This window comes from Carlito syrichta, unplaced genomic scaffold (genome assembly GCF_000164805.1).
Source record: "Carlito syrichta isolate Samal-C Ts95f unplaced genomic scaffold, Tarsius_syrichta-2.0.1 Scaffold305681, whole genome shotgun sequence".
NCBI lineage: Eukaryota > Metazoa > Chordata > Mammalia > Primates > Tarsiidae > Carlito > Carlito syrichta.
The window spans coordinates 193,520-214,495 of NW_007249777.1; the positions used below are offsets into that span (position 1 = coordinate 193,520).

Genomic DNA, 20,976 nt, shown 5'->3' on the forward strand with positions numbered 1-20,976 from the left:
ATTTTATGCTGTGGTTTAGTTGAATAGTCTCGTTTTTCTTCAGTCTAAGGGGGGTGTTTCTTAAACATAATTCATGAGAAGAAAAGTATAAATAGAAGCACAATTTAAGTGAGTTCTTTAAACAAATATGCTAAGTATGGTATTGCCATTGAGATATTGAAATTAATGAGGTGTAGATACTTTTTGTTAAATTTATAATTTCCATTTTATTAATTTTCATGTTTATCCATAGCACTGTATTTTATGAAACCTAAATCTTCTAAGATTTCTTACAAGGGATAGTAGCCCATTACTTTTTTTAATCTGTGTGCTCACTTCTGATTCATTTTGTTGAATCCATTAGGATGTTATACATTTCAACATCTTATATATAGCTGTAGTTCATTTTCCACTAGAAGTAAAAGGAGACGAAGTTGGAAATAACTCCCTTATGCATATTTATTAGAGCTATTTGTTGACAGTTACTTGATTTTTCTAGTACTACCCTTATTTAACTAATAAAATGATTCTGTGTGCAATCTATACTTTTCCTTTCATGAAAGAATATACATCTGCCAGTGTACTTACCACAAGTATTTTGCTGTCAACCCAACTATTTGTCAAAGTATACTTTTATAAAGACTGTGATAAAATTCTTTTTTTTTTTTTGAGTTGGAGTCTCACTCTGTCACCCAGACTGGAGTGTAGTGGCCGCTCCCGGCCACCGCAACCTCGACCTGCTGGGCTCCGGCGATCCTTCCGCCTCAGCCTTCCAAGTAGCTGGAACTACAGGTGCATGCCACCACGCCCAGCTAACTTTTTGATTTATTGTAGAGAACGGGGTCTTGCCAAGTTGCCCGGGCTGGTCTCAAACCCCTGGGCTCAGGTCATTCTCTTGCCTCGGCCTCTCAAAGTGCTGGGATGACAGGTGTGAGCCACTGCGCCTGGCAAAGAAGCCATTTTCTAATTAGATAGCACAGCTGTTTGCTAATGAAGGTGAGTGACATGAATGTTTGTCTTACATTTTTGACTAAAAGTCATTGTTTTGATAGACCTTTGTAGCTATGAAAACCTGTGGTTGTCAGGATATTCTAATCTACTCAAACTGATTTTATAACCATACTTCACTTTTTTTTCCCTCTTTTAGTTCTATAAACATGTGGTACAAAGTGTTGAGAAATTTATTCAGAAAGTAAGTATATACTTTTCCATACATATACTGAATGTGCTATGATTGTAGATTAATGCCTTTGCTCTTCTCCTTTAAATCAATTACCCACGTTTAAGTTGTTTAGATGAACTATTCAGAAGTGATTCTAGTTGGTTCATTTTCTAATTAAAATGAGAATGCCTTTGGGATAATTCTAAAAGCAATAGTTTTCATGTAGATATTGTTGCTAAATTTGCATTGCCATAGTGAGCATCTGCCCCTTGAAAATATAGCAACAGTATGATGGATTTTTGATGGAATTATAGATTTATTGTTTGTATAGTCTTTAGGGAAATTCATCCTTGTCATTGCAAGCTGTATACCTAGAAAGCAACTCTCCTTTCAGCAAAGATGTGGATAAAATATTGCATACCAGCCATTTCTCTTCTGCTGATTTTGTTTTGTCTGATCCATTAGGACATTCAACATTGCTACATCAATATGATAAGATGGATCAGACACATCTTTTCACGCATGTGCACGCACGCACGCACGCGCGCACACACACACCACACACACACACACACTCACACACTCACACACTCTCACACACTTTAGACTCAGGGTCTTGCTCTGTCTCTGTGGCTTAATTAAATAGACCTGTGGTTCCATTTTCCAGGGGAAGCTGAGAGAGATAAAGTTGAAAATGAATGTCTTAAATACATTTGGTAATGCTTTTGTCACCAGAGTTGAAGGTGACCAGATTATAGTTCTTCGTCCTCTTTGTGATCAGTACCTTTTGATGCCACAATTTTTGACTTGTGCATATAGACTTAAAATTTTTAGAATGATACTTTAGGAAATCTATATTTTACTGTAATTGTACTTAGGTTTAGATTCTACTCATATCCGTGTGTCTATATATGTAAGCAGAGCTTGTTTGAGAATCAAAGGTATGTGGCATTAGGGATTCACCAAGGTTACAATGTGTTTTTGTTCTTGTCCTGGGAGAGGGTGCAGGATTCAGAGTGAGATTTCATTTTTTTTTTTCTTTTTTTGTTTTTTTGGTTTTTTTTGAGTTATAGAGTCTTACTCTGTCGCCCAGGCTGGAGTGCAGGAGTGCAGTGGCATACTCACGGCCACTGCAGGATCAACCTGCCGGGCTCCAGCAATCCTTCCAAGTAGCTGGAACTACAAGCGTACGCTACCATGCCTGGCTACAGAATGAGATTTCTAAACTAGTTAGGTAACCTTGAATAAGCTGGTTAAACTTTATGTGATTCAGAGCTTTTTTTGTTTTTTGTTTTTCTTATTTTCTCAATATTTAAAGAATAGTATTGGTAAAAATATTTTGGGATTAAGTAGTTCAGGTTACTTGAAGCTAAGACACAAAGTTACAATAACAAGCATGCTGTCTGTTTTAGGTAGGTCACATTATAAAATAAAACTGTTAGTGATTGGAAAATTTTATTGGTGTAAAGTTTTTAAAAGTTCTTGAAAAATGTCTAAAGGTGCGCTTCCTAAACTTTATCACGAGTAGGAATTACATAGGGATATTATTAAAATGCAGATTCTAATTCACTGAGTGTCATATGCATTTCTAGTAGTTCTTAGATGATACCTTAGCTATTCCTTCAGAAACCACAATTTGAGTGCGGGGAGTGGTTAAAGGATAAAAGTATATTTATGAATAAATTTTTTTATTTGATTTGAGGTGGGGGATACCTTTAATAAAATATTTCAGAATCTTAGGAAGACCTGGAGCGAGCAAAGTTATTCCATTATGAGATAATTTTAGAGTCTGTCTGAAGAAGGTTAATATCTGGGGAAAAATTTAAATGTTTGCTCCTAACCCCATTTAAATCAGAGATTCAGCAGTGGATTTGTGTAATGGTTAAAGTAAGTTGTATATGTGTATTTTTAAACTTTTAATTTTGGGATAATTATAGATTCATATATAATTGAATCAGTAGGACTAAATCATAATGATACATAGAGAAGCTGTATACCTTTCACTTAGTTTCCCCTGTGGTAGCATCTTGTACACTATAGTATAGTATCACAGCAAGGACATCAATATAGTTGCCTTTGAACATACCAACCTTTTACAGATTTTACTGGTTTTACATACACTCATTTGTGTGTATTGAGTTCTGTGCAGTTTAATCATATGTATGAACTCATATAAGCACCACTGTAGTCAAGATACAGAATAATCCTTCACCACAAGAATTCATTGTGTTTCCCTTTTATATGCTATATAGTCATGTTCAACTCTCCTTCCCTATCCCTAATGCTTGGCAGTCACTCATCTGTTCTCTATAATAATTTTGCATTTCAAGAATGTTACATAAGTGGACTCAAAGCATGTAGCCTTTTGAGATTGTTTTGCTCGGCATAATTCCCTTGAGTTCTGGCCAAGTTGTTGAATATATCAAATAGCTCTCTTTTTATTTCTGAATAGTATTCCATGGTACACATATACCATTCACTCATTGAAGACTGTCAGAGTTGTTTCCAGTTTTCGGCTGCTAGGAACATCTGTATACAAGTTTGTGATGAATGCATGTTTTCATTTTTCTGATAGTGCAAGTAAGAGCGTGGCTGCAGTGTACTAATGTGTGTCTGTGATTCAGTGTTTTAGTCATGAAAGATTTATAGAGTTATGAGTGATGGTGATAAATGAAAAATAAACAATAAAGATGATTTCCTGTAGGCCAGAAAAACTGCTTGAAACAATATTCTGGCCTTTGTCCTAATTAATTTCACCATTTTATATGCCGATTGTGTCTTACATTTATGAGACAGAAGCAAAGGCCAGATATTAGGAAATTTTATAATAAGATAAGTTTTAGGACTTCCATTTGAATCAACTGTGTCTCACACTCCCTATGTTTCCATTGTAAATAGCTAACTTATCTTAGTTACCATGAATCATTAAAGAAAATAACTTTGATTTGGAGAAAAGTCAGAGCTAGCCATCTGCTGTCATTTGCTAGTTTGAAATGCAAAAGCTAAATCCTCAGCTCTATTCTAAAATTATGTGGAATTTAGCCAACTCTTGTCCATATGAAATCTTCTGTCTTTTTGAATGAATACAGTAAACAAATCTGTCCACTAGATTCGGAATAGGATTGAATATTATCACTCAGAACTATTTATTTGATACAGTCTGGATGCTTTGTTTTAGTCTAATACATTCTACTCTTAGATCCCATAAGGTTAGCAAAAAAAAATTTTTCTAGGCTCCTAAAATGTTCTGTAGATGAACTTCTGTTGCCTTAATTTATACATTTTTGGCTACAGTCACCTTCTTCAAATTTCTTACTGTGTTTTTATATTAGTAAGAGCAGGAAATATGGCCTATTTATTGTGGTTTTTCAAGTAGCAAACATTACTAACACTTGGGATTTATATTATCATCATGGAAGTTTTTGGTTTTCCAGGAACTTGATGTGGTAGTTTTATCCACATTCTGTGTGGTTGATATTTTGCAGTGGGTGCGCACACGTGTGCACACGCACACACACACACACACACACACACACACACACACACACACATTTTAGAGTCAGGGTCTTGCTCTGTCTCTGTGACTGAAATGCAGTGGTGTGGTCACAGCTCATTGCAACCTCCAACTTGTGGTCTCTAGCAGTCCTCCCATCTCAGTTTCCTCAGTGCTTGGGACTGTAGGTGTGCACCAGCACACCTAGCTATTTATTTTTATTTTTTTGTAGAGATAGTGTCTCACTATATTACCTAGGCATGTCTATAACTCCTATCCTCAAGTGATTCTCCTGCCGTATCTCCCAGAGTACTGGAATTACAGGCTCAAGTCTCAACACCTGACTATGGGTATATTATTTCTTAATGAAGCCAAACATTTGTGTTTCTGCCCTCTGATATTTTTTCAATGGAAGGGTAGAGTCCGTATTGAAAGTTGGTTGTTACATTTATTCACCTTTGATATGTGTGTGTGTGTATTTATAAATATATATTTATGTTATATAAATATACCATATTTATTATGTTATAAAAATAACATACAAATATAAATAATATATATATTTATAAATATAAATCATACATAAATATAGATTATATATTTATATAATACATATTTATAAATATGTGTGTGATACATACACACATGTGTACCCTTTGATTTACAGGGGGACCCAAAAAACTCCATTATTTATTTATTTAAAAATTATGTATTCATACTTACATATCTAAACTTTAGTCACCTTCAAAGGACTCTCTGATGTAGTATACGTATCGGCATGCTTTTTCCACTGCTCAAAACAGTTTTGGAATTCATCAGTTTTCATTCCTTTTAGTGTTTCTGTTATTTTTTATTTCACCTCTTCCACATTGACAAAACATTTTCCTTGAGGACTTTTTTCATCTGAGAAAACAAAAAAATGTTGTTCAGGGTGAGATCGGATGAATAGGGAGGGTAGGACATGCGGGTCATGCTGTTTTTGGTCAGAAACTGCTGAACACTCAGCCTGGTGTGGGCAATTATGCTAGTAAAAAATCACCTGTCATGAAATGGGCAAAAGGTTGAAAGAGTCTTCCTCTCCAAAAAAAGAATTCACTGAAGTTGAATGCAACCTATCAGCAATACCACCAAGCTGGTACGTTGATGCTGATGGGTTCATGAAACATATACCTGGGGGCAATGTCTGTACTAGAAGGGGCCTACCCTCCCAAAGATAACTCTAGGTTTTTTGGGTCCCCCTTCATACAGTGCAGTAAGTAGTCTGTAGTGGTGAACTTTTATCACAAGTACACTTTTACCCTTGGGGGTGGGGTGTACAGAGATTTTGACACTTGGGCACAAATCATTTGAAATGAGTATATTTCCAGATTCTCACTTTCCTATGTACTTTTTACTAAAGTTCCTCAGCTTTTGAATATTTTAGGTAAATTCTAAATTCTACACTCCTTACATTTATGTTTCTAGTATAGCTTGAGCTTATCAGTCATTCTTAATCATTATAATAAGATAAACTTTTTCCTATTGTGTTTTATTTAAGAAGTCAGGGATGTTTATGTATTTCTAGTAACCCTTCATATCTATGGTTGCCATCTATGGATTCAACCTACTGGGATCCTAAGTATTTGAGGAAAAGTTTCCATAAAGTTCCAAAAAGCAAAATTTAAATTTGCCTTATGCTGTTGAATCCTTGTGAGTGAAATGATATATAAGCATTATGTTAGACGTTAGAAATAATCTAGAGGTGATTCAAAGAATACAGTATGGTGTGCATAAGCTAAATGCAAGTACTACCCATTTTATATAAATAAAAAGGGCTTAAACTTCCTCAGATTTTTGTATCCAAGGGGATCCTGGAACCAGTACCCCAAGGACACTAGAGATGACTGTATTTTTTTTAAATCATAAAATATATGTACATAATGTATATATGCGGTGTGACAATTAAGTTCATGAACTCATCCTAGAAAAAATGTTATATACCTCGTTGTTGAATATCACTGTGGTCACCTTCAAAGTACTCTTGGGAAGCTATGCACCAGCATCAGCGCCTAGTCTACCCATCAAAGCAGTTTTGAAACTTTTTTTCTGGAATGGCCATCACAGCTGTTGTGTTACCCTTGATGTCCTGAATGTCATCAAAATGTCTTCCTGCCGGGCATGGCGGCTCATGCCTGTAATCCCAGCACTTTGGGAACCAGAGGTGAGAGGATTGCCTGAGTCCACAGGTTTGAGACCAGCCTGGGCAACTTGGTGAGACCTCTTCTCTACAATAAATAGAAAAATTAACTGGGCATGGTGGTGCATGCCTGTAGTTACAACTGCTTGGAAGGCCGGGGCAGAAGGCTTGCCGGAGCCCAGCAGATCGAGGCTGCGGTGGCCATGAGTGTGCCACTGCACTCCAACCTGGGCAACACAGTGAGACTGTGGCTCAAAAAAAAATTCTTCCTTTTAATATATCCTTTATCTTTGGGTAAAGAAAAAAATCATTGGGGGCCAGATCAGGCGAGTAGGAGGGTGTTCCAATAAATACAGTTGTTTGGTTACTGGCTAAAAGCTCTCTCACAGACAGTGCAGTATGAGCTGGTGCATTGTTGTGATGTACGAGCTCCTTCAGAACCATGTTTGCACACACTTTTTTAAGCCAAAATTTTCAGTTAAGATTTTCCTGTTTTTGTGTCATTGTTTATTTGGTCTACTATGCTTCTCACAGTCTGCTGACAACTTTGACACACAATTTGACAAATTTTTGCAGTGTTTTCACCAATTCTGCTTGTTATTGACTGATCTGACTTCTCTTCATCAGTGATACTTTTTCTCTCCTCAGAAAACATTTAATCCATTTGTACGCTGCTGTTTTCTTCATGACATTATCCCCATAAACTTGGACTAACATGTCCCTGATTTCGCTTCTACTCTTGCAAAGTTTAACAAGAAATTTAATGTTCGTTGCTCTAATTCAAACTCTGACAGTCTTGCAACGATAACTCTGATGGCCATTCCAGAATAAGAGTTCCAAAATTGCTTTAACAGATTGGCTAGACACTGATGTCAGTGCATAGCTTCCCAAGGGGAGTACTTTGAAGATGACCATAGTGATATTCAGCAATGAGGAGATATGTAGCACTTTTCTTAGGATGAGTTTGTGAACTTAATTGTTAGATCTCATACACACACACACACACACACACACACACACACACACACACACACATATACAGAAAAGTGCAGAAAACCATAATATACAGCTAAACTTTTATAAAGAAAAGACCTGTGTAACTTCCATTCATTTTGAGAAATGGGGCTTCAATTGACACCCACAGCCCCCAAGTGGCTCTTTGTTATCATTATCTTGCACACCCCCAAACAAGGAACCATAGTTTGACTTTATCCTGCACAAAGGAAACAACATCTGTGATTATTAAGGAGAGTGTGCAAGACTTCCCATGATTTCTTAGAATTCCATAGTTGGCAAGGTTTTGTTGGGCATTATAGTTTTACTTTGTCAGATGAATTCTTAAAGTGATACAATGTACTTTTTATTTTATTTTATTTTTTGAATTGGAGTCTCATTCTGTCGCCCAGGCTGGAGTGCAGTGGCACACTCATGGCCACCCCAGCATTGATCTGCTGGGCTCCAGCGATCCTTCCACTTTGGCCTTTCAAGTAGCCAGCTGGAACTACAGGCACGTACTACCACACCCGGCAAATTTTTGATTTATTGTAGAGACGAGGTCTCACCAAGTTGCCCAGGCTGGTTTCGAACCCACAGACTCAGGCAATCCACTTGCTTCAGCCTCCCAAAGCGCTGGGATTACAGACTGAGCCACTGAGCCTGGCCTACTTTTTATTTTATATAATGGAATCCTATAGTTTGTATTCTTTTGTGTATAGTTCTTTTACTCAATATCCTGTGTTTAGGATTCATCCCTGTTGTGTAGTGGTTTGTTGTATATATTCCATTATGTTAATACACTGCAGCTTATTCATTCTACTTGACACATTGTGTGTGTGTGCATGTGTGTGTGTGTGAAATTCTGAACAGCGTTGCTGAATATGTTTCCTGGTGCAGTTTGCATTTCCATAGGAGTAGAACTGCTGGGTACAGGATTTGCATTTCTTCAACTTGGCTAGGTAATACTGATTTACACTACTGCCAGTAATGTATGGATTTGTGTTGCTCCCCATCTTAACCAACACCTGGTATTGTTAGATTGGTGGTTTTGTAATCTAAATGAGGCTTAAAGTTTAATTTTAAAAGACATTAGTAAATCACTTTTACTCATAGAGTTTAATTTCACCCAACTTTAAAGCTTGCTTATCAAGATGGTTTTTAGACCCTTAAGGACTTATCACATAGAATGTATTTCTGTAGTCAAAGAACCCTGTTAGAAACACTAAAAAATATTAGGTTGCTTTATGACTACTATTGTTTCAGATTCACTATTATCACATCTGGTTCAACTTCAGGTCTTTTGCTAAGCTGTATATTAAATTTGAATTTGTTCAGTCGTGTTTCATTGGGAGCTGATTTAATTTTTTTTTTACTTGAAGTCATATGCCTTCTCCCATTGTCCTTTAGTGACACTTCATATCAGTGAAGAACAAAGGTCACCTTTTATCTCTTGCTTTCTTGCTAGCTCTGTGAGTATGTAGATGAGAGGAGTTGGTGATTCCCATTATCTGTTGGGAGCCGGCCAGGGAGGCCCACTGAGCTGGCCCACTGAGCATTAGGGATCAGGAAGGGCCGTTGACCCCGAGATCACTAGGATGTGTTCAGGAGCTATTGACCCCATTTCCTCCCCCTTTCTACTCAGCACTAACCAGATTAAGCTCCTGTGAGCTCAAAACATAAAAACTATGAGATTGGGACGAACACAAGCTAACTTTAGAAGCTCATTGCTCCCATTCTTCCACAAACTGCAGTTTTACTCTTCATACAACTTATAATTCAAACTCAGGTCACATCTAAGAGCCTTAGTATTGGTCACAGGCTTCTGGGTCATGATCTTAGGATTTATTAAAGTTGAATAAGGTGTAAATTGTAGAATATAGTTTTAGAAGACAGTCATTTTGTTGAAAGAATGCGGCTGGGTTACTTGCAGGTAGCCCACTGTGAACTTTGGACTGGGCCACATTCCAAACATTCTGGGATGGGCCACTTTAGTTAATAAAGTAAGTACTTAAGTCTCTATAGAATTTTTTAACTTGGTATTAGTATGAAAAGGGTTTATAGGCAATATGAAAAGGGTTTATAGGCAGTACGAAAAGGGTTTAAAGCAGTCATGGATTAAGGTTTCATGGATTAAGGTTTCATCGATTAGGTTATGGGATTATATCTGAAAGAACATCTGGTGGGTGGGGAACGCCCCTCACACACCTAACTATGTATAAAAGACCCGTTGTAATTCCCAATAAACTGCTTCTGCACTAGACTGGAGTCCAGTCTCTTTCTCTCTCTCTCTCTCTCTTTCTCTCTTTCTTCTTCCCCCAATTGCTGACGTCATCTCCACCTTTGGGGTATCCTGAACCTGGCTGGAGCTGGTCTCCGGCAATTATCTTCTTCAGGCTTAGGTGTTGTGGGAGTGAATATTGCTGTTGGGGATTTTTGAAGTGCCACACTTTTTGGAAAACTTGGATTATCACAGGTTTTGAAAATAACATAAAAGTATTATGTTTGCCATCTAAAAGAAAACTCCACTTGATCCTTTCTTTACATTTTGTAGTAATATCTCTGACCTAAGTTATGTACTTAACTGTTACTTCCTTAAACCGTACCATGTAGACTGGATCTGAGTGAGCAGTGAAGGTCTTGTAGGCTTAGTTAAGGACCTAGTGAACTTATTTGATTCCTGGAACATTTTTCCATGTGAACCTCATGGCATAATACTAGAGTCTACTTCATTCTGTGGGAGAAAGATACAGTTCAAGTTTATTTAAATTTAGAGTAATTAATGCAGTTTCATTGACCCCAGAGGGATCCATGGACAGGCTTCAAAAGATCTAGGGGGAACCTCTTTGAAAACTTATGAAGTATACTTCTTAAAGGAAACTCCCAGTGTTTTAAAAAACCATTGATAGAGCAGACATTACAAACAAAACAAAAACAAGAAATAGAGTGGAGGTGGGGCACATGTTCTATATGAGTATTCGAATCTTCAGGAAGGTGGATAATTAGGAAGATTTACCATTGTAACATATGTTTGTTTGGAGCGGAGGAATTGGGAGATTCCAAAAATAATTTACAGAAAAGGAATAGCAATAAAACCTTGGAAGTAATGGCTAAAAGCTAGTGAGAAAGCATTAAAAACAGGTCCTACTAATAGTGAGGTTTATCACATTTGCTAGTTAAACCTGTGGATGTTAGTTACTGCTCCTTTGCATATATCTTAAGTGTTTTTCACTTTAGGTAAGTATAAAGTTCATTGTGTTTCTGTGGTGTGGCATAAAGGAAGTATCTTTGAGCCAAGAAAAAACTTATTTTTATTGCTGCTTCCACCTAATCTACCCCATGATTTAAGAGTTTGCGCTCACTCTGCAAGCTTCAAATTATAGGATTTTGCTGCTGAGACCAACACGTGTCAGGCAGCTATTAAGCCAAGTTTTTCATTGTACAAGAATAAGAAAAATTACTTTTGTGGTTTCAGGCATGATTGTCTCCTGGGACAGCTCCTTTCTTACATGCTATCATTTGCATCATTCTGTGCTTTGCAGGTGCAGCTAATGTAATCCTGTTCTTACCGTTCTAGCTTTGTTTTCTTTAAATTAATATCATCTTTTAGTAGTTGCAAGCGACAGCACCAATTCTAACAATAGGATCATTACGTAAAGTCTATTTATATATTGGAAAGTGTATGGTCCATCTTGCCTGGAAGATTCTTCATCCAGCAACCATGATTGATAATAGTCTGCAGATAACAATTTCGATGAGAGAATGAAAAATCACTCAAATATATTTAAAGGTGCATTCTCTTTATCCATTCTTATCTATTTCCCTCCAAAATGTTCATTTCTCTGTAACACAAGAAATTGGAAGTTACTATAGTTTGAAGGTTTTTTAATGAAAATTTAATATGATATACCTTTTTAAAAAAATTATTCACAGTAAAAATATCTCATGCCATTGGAGTGTCTTAGGAATTTTTCTTTTTGGTCTGAAAGCACTTGAAGATGAAATTGAAAAACCATTTTAGATTTGTCTTAATTCTTCTCTACAGTTTCTTGTTGGTGACTTAGCCAAATTTATCAATTATTAAGTTACTTAAAACATTAAATTATACTTAAAAATTTTTTTGTCATCTTATATGACCAAAATGCCTAATGTACCAAGAAGGAAATTCTTTCTCACAACATGTTAATATATAGTATGTCTCTAAATACCACGGAAGAAGAAATGTTTTTTCTATGGACGTTATAGTTTACCACTAAAACTGCTGATATATTTTTGAAGCTTTGGAATTTTCATAACAGACCATAAAGACAAATTATTGTATTAATATGTACTCATGATTCTTCTATATGTGCATTTGAAATTTTTTTGTTATAAAGGGTGGGTTTTAAAAAAACATTATGTTAATTACTTGTATTACTTACCACTCAATACTTTTAAAGCTTTTATCAGCAGCCTATAAGGTCTGTTCCACTTTAATCATTTTATGCCTTGGGAAAATTAAAATGCCAATAAGTCAGTTTATAAATAATTACTAAGCACTGTGTTTGTGACACTAGGGTATACACACACACACACACAAAGTTGAATGTCCTGGTTGTCATTGAGTTTAAAGTGTTCTTTACGAAAATGTATTGTTTGTCGGACTGGATAACTATTTCTTAGACTGTGTAGTAGTCAAAGGAAGATAGCCTTGGCTAGTTATATGAACAGAATTACAGTTATGCTAGGTTTTTTGGGAGCATGGGGAAACATTAACTACGTCAGACTTTCAGAAGCAGTAACTTTAAACAGAGACATTTTTTATTTAAGTTAGACATAAAACTTCAGTGTCCAAATATCAACACTATTGCCTTTTTGTTTTATTGTTTTTTGGTTTTTTTTATTTTATTTTTTGAGTCGGGTCTCACTCTGCTGCCCAGGCTAAAATACGGTGATGCAATCAAGGCTCACAGCATCCTCAACCTCGAGTGGCTGGGACTACAGGTGCACGTCACCATGCCTGGCTAATATTTTGATTTTTTATAAAGGCAAGGTCTTGCTATGTTGCCTAGGTTGGTCTCAAACTCTTGGGCTCAAGCAGTTCTCCCACCTTGGCCTTCTAAAAATGCTGGGATTACAGATGTGAACCACTGTGCTTGGCCTGTTGCTCTTTTATTCAGATCCTCATGCACTTACATGACAACGACAACATGTAAGCATATTGTTTACACGACTGCAATACCACCTAATGGTAATTTTTCAGAATATGTTCCCGTTGTTAAGCCACATGACTGTATATGGCTTTATGTTATTTACTCTTAGTTCTTCTAAATTTGAATATTTATTCATTACAACAGCCAGAATCTTGGAATAGATACTTGGTGGTAAAGATCTTCATTTTTTGATTTAATAAGACTTTAAAGATAAGGTTCTTTGAAGAATTTTAAGGAACAAATCAGATGTCATCTAGTCTTTTTGCTCAATAAAATCACTTGTCATCTTAACTAGAAATCCCATTTAGAGACTTGTATATCTGTGTGTTGAGGATTCTTTTCTCACTGATACTCAGTCTTAGGTTTCCAAGAAGAATTTCTCAAGAATACAGTTTTGATTTAGTATTTTGTATGATATTCAGGAAATTCATTTAGGTGAAATATTTAACCAAATTACAGCTAAAGGTAGAACCTGCTTTGTAGCCATACTTAATATTTTAATCAAAATGTATTTGGGAAGCAGATTTTCTTATGCTTGTGTATGTGGAGAAAAAATGTGAGCAGTAAACTTGATAGTAAAAGCATTCTTGGCTGTGCTAACCTGACTATATAAGCCCCTGGTGAGAAAGTTGGTACTTTTATATTTTTCAGAATGGGTAATAGGTGAGGTGGTTGAGAAACATTGACCCAGTGGAGTAGCAGAAAATGTTTTCATAGGATAGCTTCCCAGAATTATAATGATAGTGCCTTACCTTTCATAGATGTGGTATTTGAGAAAAAAACAGAAACTTGGGTCTCTGTATTTAGAAGAATGTTATCATTTGACATGTGGTTTTTCATTAGTATAGACACTCTTTCTTATGTGTTTCAGATGAAGCATAAGACATGTTGGCAGTGCATTTTCAGGAGCCCTTCATTCATGACTTTGCTTTTTGCTTCCATGTAGCTTTTCAAAATCATTAAACATTTAAAAAATTATAACAGTACCTAATTTTTAAAATTGTTATTTGAAGCCAGTTATGCAGTACTATTTTAGAGCTTGGGTGATGACATTTGAACGAATGTGTAGAGTAGCTGGAGTAGATTCCTTGACATGCCTTTCTGTAGCTTGATGGTGTAGGATAGTCAATGTCTGAATATTTATTACCTCAGCATGGGCACTGTTTTGTGTTTGTGTAGGATTTATGGTGATTTTTGTCTATCAAGAATTTTACCTTTCCATTTCCCTCCCTTCCCACTCTTCTTTTTTTCATCAGTGTAAACCAGAATACAAAGTACCTGGACTTTATGTTATTGACTCCATTGTGCGACAGTCCCGACATCAGTTTGGTCAAGAAAAGGATGTGTTTGCACCCAGATTTAGTAATAACATCATTAGCACTTTCCAGAATTTGTATCGTTGCCCTGGGGATGACAAGGTATGCTGCTATTTTTTTTTTTTTTTAAGATGTTACATTACCTGCTTGTTCTTAATTAGTCTTAAGATTAATATTAATAGCCATGTGCCACGTAATGACATTTTGGTTAATAACAAACTGCATATACAACAGTGGTCCCATTAGATTATATACTGTATTATTACTGTACCTTTTCTTTGTTAAAATATCAGTGTGTTACTATTCAGTACAGTGACAAGATGAACATTCGTAGCCTAGGAGCAATAGGTTATACCATACAGCCTAGGTATGCCTAGGTACGTAGCAGGGTATGCCCTCTAGACTTACATAAATACACTCTGATGTTTACATGACAGCGATACCACCTAATGATACATTTCTCAGAATATATTCCCTATATTCCCATTGTTAAGCCACACAACTGTATATGGCTTTATGTTATCATTTACTCTTAGTTATTCCAAATTTGAATATTTAATTATTATAGCAGTCATGTTTGTTTTGTTCTTAGAATTTCTTAAAACAGAGGAGAAAGTTTTTATTGATTTTGCTACTTTTTAATTATTGAAGCAGTGGGTGTTAAACTGGCTAAAATATGCTTTTGGAATTACACTAAGCATTTATTTGTACACATAATTGATACAGAATTGTGATTTTTCGACTTTAGCTAATACTTAACTTTCTAGTGTCTGTGAAAAGTAGATTTGCCAAGTGTAATTAGTAGAAAATAACTGCATATCAAAATTCTTCTGTTAAGGTAGACTTTTTTAGTGCTAGAAATCATGCTGCTTGTTCTGTTAGATCTGAAGGTGTAAATATTCTACAATTAGCAAATAAGAAAGCCTTGGATCCTAAGGGAGAATAAAGGGGAGTTGCTTATTTACATACTTATCCTGAACTCTTAGGAGATTATTTATTTTGGTTGCTGATTTGGAAGTTTAAATGTGCTTTCCTGGCACGGTTGATTACAATATTGATTAAGTAGGAAAAGATGAGAATAGATGAAGACAAATGTTTGCTTGAAGAAAGAACCACAAAACTTAAAAGCTCACCAAAGATCTTTTAATAACTATTATATAGTCTTGAATCAGGAAAATAATCTTGTTTTAGTAGATAGATATGGAGATAAATTTATGATAGTAATTCTTTGTGAACTATTGTTGCATATACTTCTTCAGACAAAGCTTTTGTTTTTAATTACTTTGGTACTTTGATAATTCTGTGTAGGCAAAATGAATGCTTCTAATTTTAAGTGACCTGTCTATTTTTAGGGACAGGGATTCTGTGTTGTCCCGACTGGAGTGTAGTGGTGCAATCATAGCTCACTGCAGCCTTGAACTCCTGATCCCAAACGATCCTCCCACCTCAGCCTCCTGAGTAGTTAGGTCTATAGGCATGTGCTCCCACGCCCAGCTAATTTCTTTTTTGTAGAGATGGGGGTCTCACTATGTTGCCCAGGCTGGTCTTGAACGCCTGGCCTTAAGCAATCCTCCTGCCTCAGCCTCTCAAAGCGGTGGGATTACAGGCATGAGCCACTGTGCCCTTATTCAACTGACTTTTAAAATAGGTACCTTAGACTCCCACCTGAAATAATTTCCTAATTTGAAATTTTATACAAACATTTTAAAAGTAATTTTAAGCACTTTGATTTAGAAATTGCACTAGTTTGTACTTGGATTTCTGTAAGTTACAATGGATGTGTCTCTCTTGAATTTGTAGATTTGGTAATATCTCATTTATACTATGGCTTATGGAATAGGACTTTAAAAAATTTTTTTTTTAACGCCATAGGTAGAAAGAGTACATTAATACTGCAATCTCAACCAGAAATGAGGAGCTTTGTTTGTTTGTACCTAGAACTATAGAATGATAGCTGTTAGGTACTGGCCAGTTTTGAAGAACTTGGAAATTGAAAGATTTTTTTGTTTTGTTTTGGAGCGGGGGTTTGAATCAAGGTCTTACTTTGTTGCCCAAGCTGGAGTGTAGTGACATGCTCATGATGATCGGAGTTCACAGCAGGCAGTCCTTTCACCGTAGCACCTGCGTAGCTGTGACTACAGACAGGTGTGTGGCACCAAACCTAGCTTATTTTTTTATTTCTTTTTGTAGAGATGAGGCTTTCACTATGTTGTTCAGGCTGGACTCAAACTCCTGGACTCAAGTAATCTGCCCACCTTGGCATCCCAAATTTTTCAGGTGGCGGTGTTAGGATTACAGGCATGAGCCAGCACTGCCACCTGAAAAATTTGTATATAAAACAAAAGAATATAAGTCATTTTCTAAGTGTCCATATTTTAGAAACAGTAAAACTAGAAGGCATAAAGCATTCTTTATGTAATTTTCTTTATTTGAGATACAAAAATATGCACACAATTTAGTTTGGAAATAGTTTTAAAATGTCACTAATATTATGAGGGATTTAAAGGTGAGCTAGACTTTTATTATGAAAATGGTTATTTTTCACTTTATAAAATATTTACATTTAACAGAATACCCTTTTTTAATGCTTAATTTCAGCCCTTCATTTAAGTTTTTTTCCTTAATGGAGTAAGTAGCATCGCAAGAGTAGTAACTGAAAATTAGCTTATTTACAGAGCTTTTATGTGCCAAACAGTTGTGAATCAAATTGGTAACAATATAAAAAAATTAGTTATGACATAGTCATCCTGCTTTTACTAGTGACAGTATGAGTTCAGCAGGCTATTACTTTGACTTAAGCTCTGGGTGAAATGTTTGTTTTTCAAGAAGCCAAATGGAAAGACAGAGCTTGTGATATTTCTTACAGAATACTGTAGAACATCTTGAGACAGTTTTCTTTGGTGACATGTGTTTCTGCCTATATGCCTGACACTCTCAGGATCTGTAAAACTTTCACACATTAAAAGACATTGAAATGAAAGTTTTCCTAGTTATCAAGTTCTTCCCCCCCCCCTTTTTTTTTAGTGAGAAAGACTGTATTGGGAGGACAGAAAAGCTCCCACAGTGGGAGGGAACCCGAAGAAGTTGCCCAAGTTCTCCCTTAATATTGCTAATTATGTTATTAGATTTCAGAATTATCCAAGAAATAGAAGTCAGTAATACTCAATCTTTTCAAGTTTATAATACATAGAATATAGCACAAAAACAGGCAATAATACAATTAAACAATTTCACGACGAAATAAAATATCATATAAAAACTCTTGTGGACCAAACTTAGGATATAAGTAATTAAGTAGAAGTGCATTATAGTGTTGCTGTAAGAAGAGCTGATATAGTATAAATAAGATATATCTGTGTCCCAGAATGCTCACAAGTTGGGGGGGGTTAACACATTCAGAAGACTAGCTAGCCTCCACAGTTTGGTACCATTTGAGATGGAGAAGAGACCATAGAATCCTTCTCAGATACAGTCTCATTTTATAAAAGGGAAAACAACAGTTTTTGTAGTGTATTGACACAGTTGGCCTGAGAACAAGGTAACTAGAAAAATTGTATAGCTAGTATATATTTAGTATGTATTTAATGCATTTTTTAGCAACTACATAAATATTATGACTGACCGGAACCTTACCAAAATAGGAAATACTCTGAGTATTTTATTAATTCAGAAGAGGTTGAGAATGAAACGAAAATTTGATGTATTTGGTGGTAAAATGATTGGAGGTGGGGTTTGTGGTGGGCCATGTTGAGACCCTCATGGAGGAGAGTCAATTGGATGCAGTTGCTGCAGTTCCAGGGCCTAGCAAGAAGAGAAGATGACTGAGGTGGTTCAGAAATGTCAGACCTGCTTGACAGTAGCAGGCAGGAAGTTTATGGTTTTTTTTTTGTTTCTTTACAGAATGTCAAAGAACTCAGATTTTTTTTTTCTTTACAGAATGGCAAAGAACTCAGATTACTATAAGACAGGAAACAATGCAGAGCATTATTCACATGGAGCTTGATTTATTATTCTGAGAGCCAGAGTCAGTAATGTCAGTGTTAGCATTGACCTTCTGCAACAGGGGGAGAGGGAATAGGAAAGAATAATGAAAAAAGGGAATAAAGAGAGAAGAGATAAATATACTTCAGGTTGTATCTATACAGATGCTTGTCCATTTCTGGTTTAAAGTGTCAGTGTTAGCCGGACTTGGTGGCTCAGCCTGTAATCCCGTGCTTTGGGAGGCTGAGGTAAGTGGATTGCCTAAGCCCGCAGGTTCGAGATCCGCCCAGGCAACTTGTCAAGACCTCATCTCTACAATAAATAAAAACATTAGCCATGTGTGGTAGCACACGCATGTAGTTCCAGCTACTTGGAAGGCTGAGGCGGAAGGATCGCTGGAACCCAGGAGGTCGAGGCTGTGGCGGCTGGGAGCGTGCCACTGCACTCCAGTCTGGGCAATGGAGTGAGACCCCAACTCAAAATAAAATAAAGTGTCAGCGTTTAAAGCATTTGTGACAGGATGCTTAGAATGGAAGTAATTTGGTTAAATGCTTATATGGTAATGCCCTCCCATTAAGTAGTTTGTAAATGAAAATTTTAAAAAGGCATGTTAGATAAGAATTTTGTTCTAAAATTACTTATTTGTTCAAAAGGTAGACATTGTATGGGACAAAGTTAAAGTTGACTGTAAATGTAACTTCAGTACGGATGGGAATCCTGTTCTGCCTAGAATCCTTAGGACAGCTCTCTAGCCATTCTTACCAGTGATTGTTCTCAGTAGAATTGTCATCTCTGCCTTCAACTAAATGTGGCTTTTATTTACCTTCTATATCTATCAGAATTAATATGTTAAGCTAAGCAAGTGCAAAATAAGAAAAAACATAGAATTTTAGGGCTGGAAATCACCATAGAAGTATTTTAATTCCGCCTTTGTGTCCAGTGCCCAAATGGCCTCTATGAAATCACTGTGCCAAGGTTTTGAGAGTAAAAAAACAAAATGTCACTTTTCTTTTTTTCTCTAGAGTAAAATTGTGAGAGTACTGAACTTATGGCAGAAGAATAATGTGTTTAAGAGCGAGATTATTCAACCCCTTTTGGATATGGCAGCAGGGATTCCTCCTCCAGTTGTCACACCTGTTTTGGCCAGTACTACTGCTGCCATGAGCAATACTCCGGGTATGTGCTTTAATGGAGATGTGTTGTCTAAATATTCTGCTCATACTTTTCAGATGACAATTCGTATAAAAAATAATTGCACAGTGCAGGAGAATTTGTCCAGCATTAGATAGTTGAGAGAAAATGCAATTTTGAGGAGAAAAAGAAAATAATATATTTGTATGTAATTCTTTCTAAAATTTGGAAAGCTGATTTTTAGAAATCTTCAGAAACATAAGTATGAACTTCATAAAATTGGTTGTGCCAGTTAGGTTTTTCCTGATTTAGGCTGTCTGTAACGTCTTAAATTTGCATATAAATCAACTTGACATTATACAGTACTAGGGGAACTTAATACTTCTAAGGACCCCTGAGAAAATTGTTTAATAAAATTATGTTCTTTGAGGCATTACTTGACATTTTAAAACTTACCACATTCCCAAAAATTAAATTTGTTTGCATTTTGGTATATACTTAGTTTTTGTTCATGTGTAGACATATATATATATATATATATATGAACAAAAATGCTTTTGTATTATGTATGCTGTATTATATTTACCATTGAAGATTGTATTTTGAGTACTTCCTCGTGTTATTTAATCTTCATCTCTAAAGTAAGAGTTTTAATAGTTGCTGCGTGTTGTAGACTCCTTTAAAGTATGGTAGTTCCTCCATAGCCACAGTTTTGCTATCCATGGCTTCAATTACCTGTAGTCAATCAGTCTGAAAATATGTGAGTATAGTACCAAGAAGATATGTGAGAGAATTCATTCACATAACTTTTATTATCTTATATTGTTATAATTGTTCTATTCTTAGTTATTTTGCTAATCTCTTACTTTGTTTTATGAATTAAACTTTATCATAGGTGTATATATATATGAAAAATTGTAGGGTTCAGGACTGTTTGTGATTTTAGGCATCCACTTGGGGTCTTAGAACATATCCTTCAGGGATAAGTTTAACTAAGCTACTTTAGTTAGTTGAGGACAATACGGCAGGTTCTTTGGTTTTGTTTTTTTTTTTAATTTACCTAATTCTGTAAAGGATTTTAGATTATTTTTTCAAAATGGAGACACTAAAATAACATTTATGTAAATTTGTATATATTTCATAAAAGTAATAAAACAAATCCCTTTTCAAGTTTTATTTATTTACTTCCTTACATATTTATCTGGGGATGTGATATTCTTTTTTAAGGAACGCCTGTGACACCTGTGACTCCAGCCAATGTGGTCCAAGGCTTACCTGATCCATGGGTATCTCAGATAACAAATACAGATACACTTGCAGCTGTGGCTCAGATCTTACAGAGTCCTCAAGGCCAACAGGTGAGCAGTTTTTCTATTATGTCAGGAATGGTTTAGAATTTATTATTCTTTTAATGTGTGGGAGTTTTTTTGATTTGTTTTTGTTTTTTAATATATTGTAAAGCTAGGCTCGGTGGCTCAGCCTGTAATCCCGCACTTTGGGAGGCTGAGGCGAGTGAATTGCCTGAGCCCGTGGGTTCGAGACCCGCCTGGGCA

General features: G+C 35.9%; 1 protein-coding gene across 1 annotated transcript in view; it reads left to right on the forward strand.

Annotated features, from left to right (window-relative positions):
* SCAF8 (SR-related CTD associated factor 8) overlaps nucleotides 1-20,976 on the forward strand; it is a 164,861-nt gene that overhangs the window by 32,481 nt on the left and 111,404 nt on the right. The window contains exons 3-6 of the mRNA XM_021714580.1: nucleotides 1,127-1,171; nucleotides 14,252-14,413; nucleotides 19,315-19,468; nucleotides 20,651-20,781. Coding sequence (XP_021570255.1) covers nucleotides 1,127-1,171; nucleotides 14,252-14,413; nucleotides 19,315-19,468; nucleotides 20,651-20,781 — 492 coding nt within the window. The remainder of the gene's footprint in view (nucleotides 1-1,126; nucleotides 1,172-14,251; nucleotides 14,414-19,314; nucleotides 19,469-20,650; nucleotides 20,782-20,976) is intronic.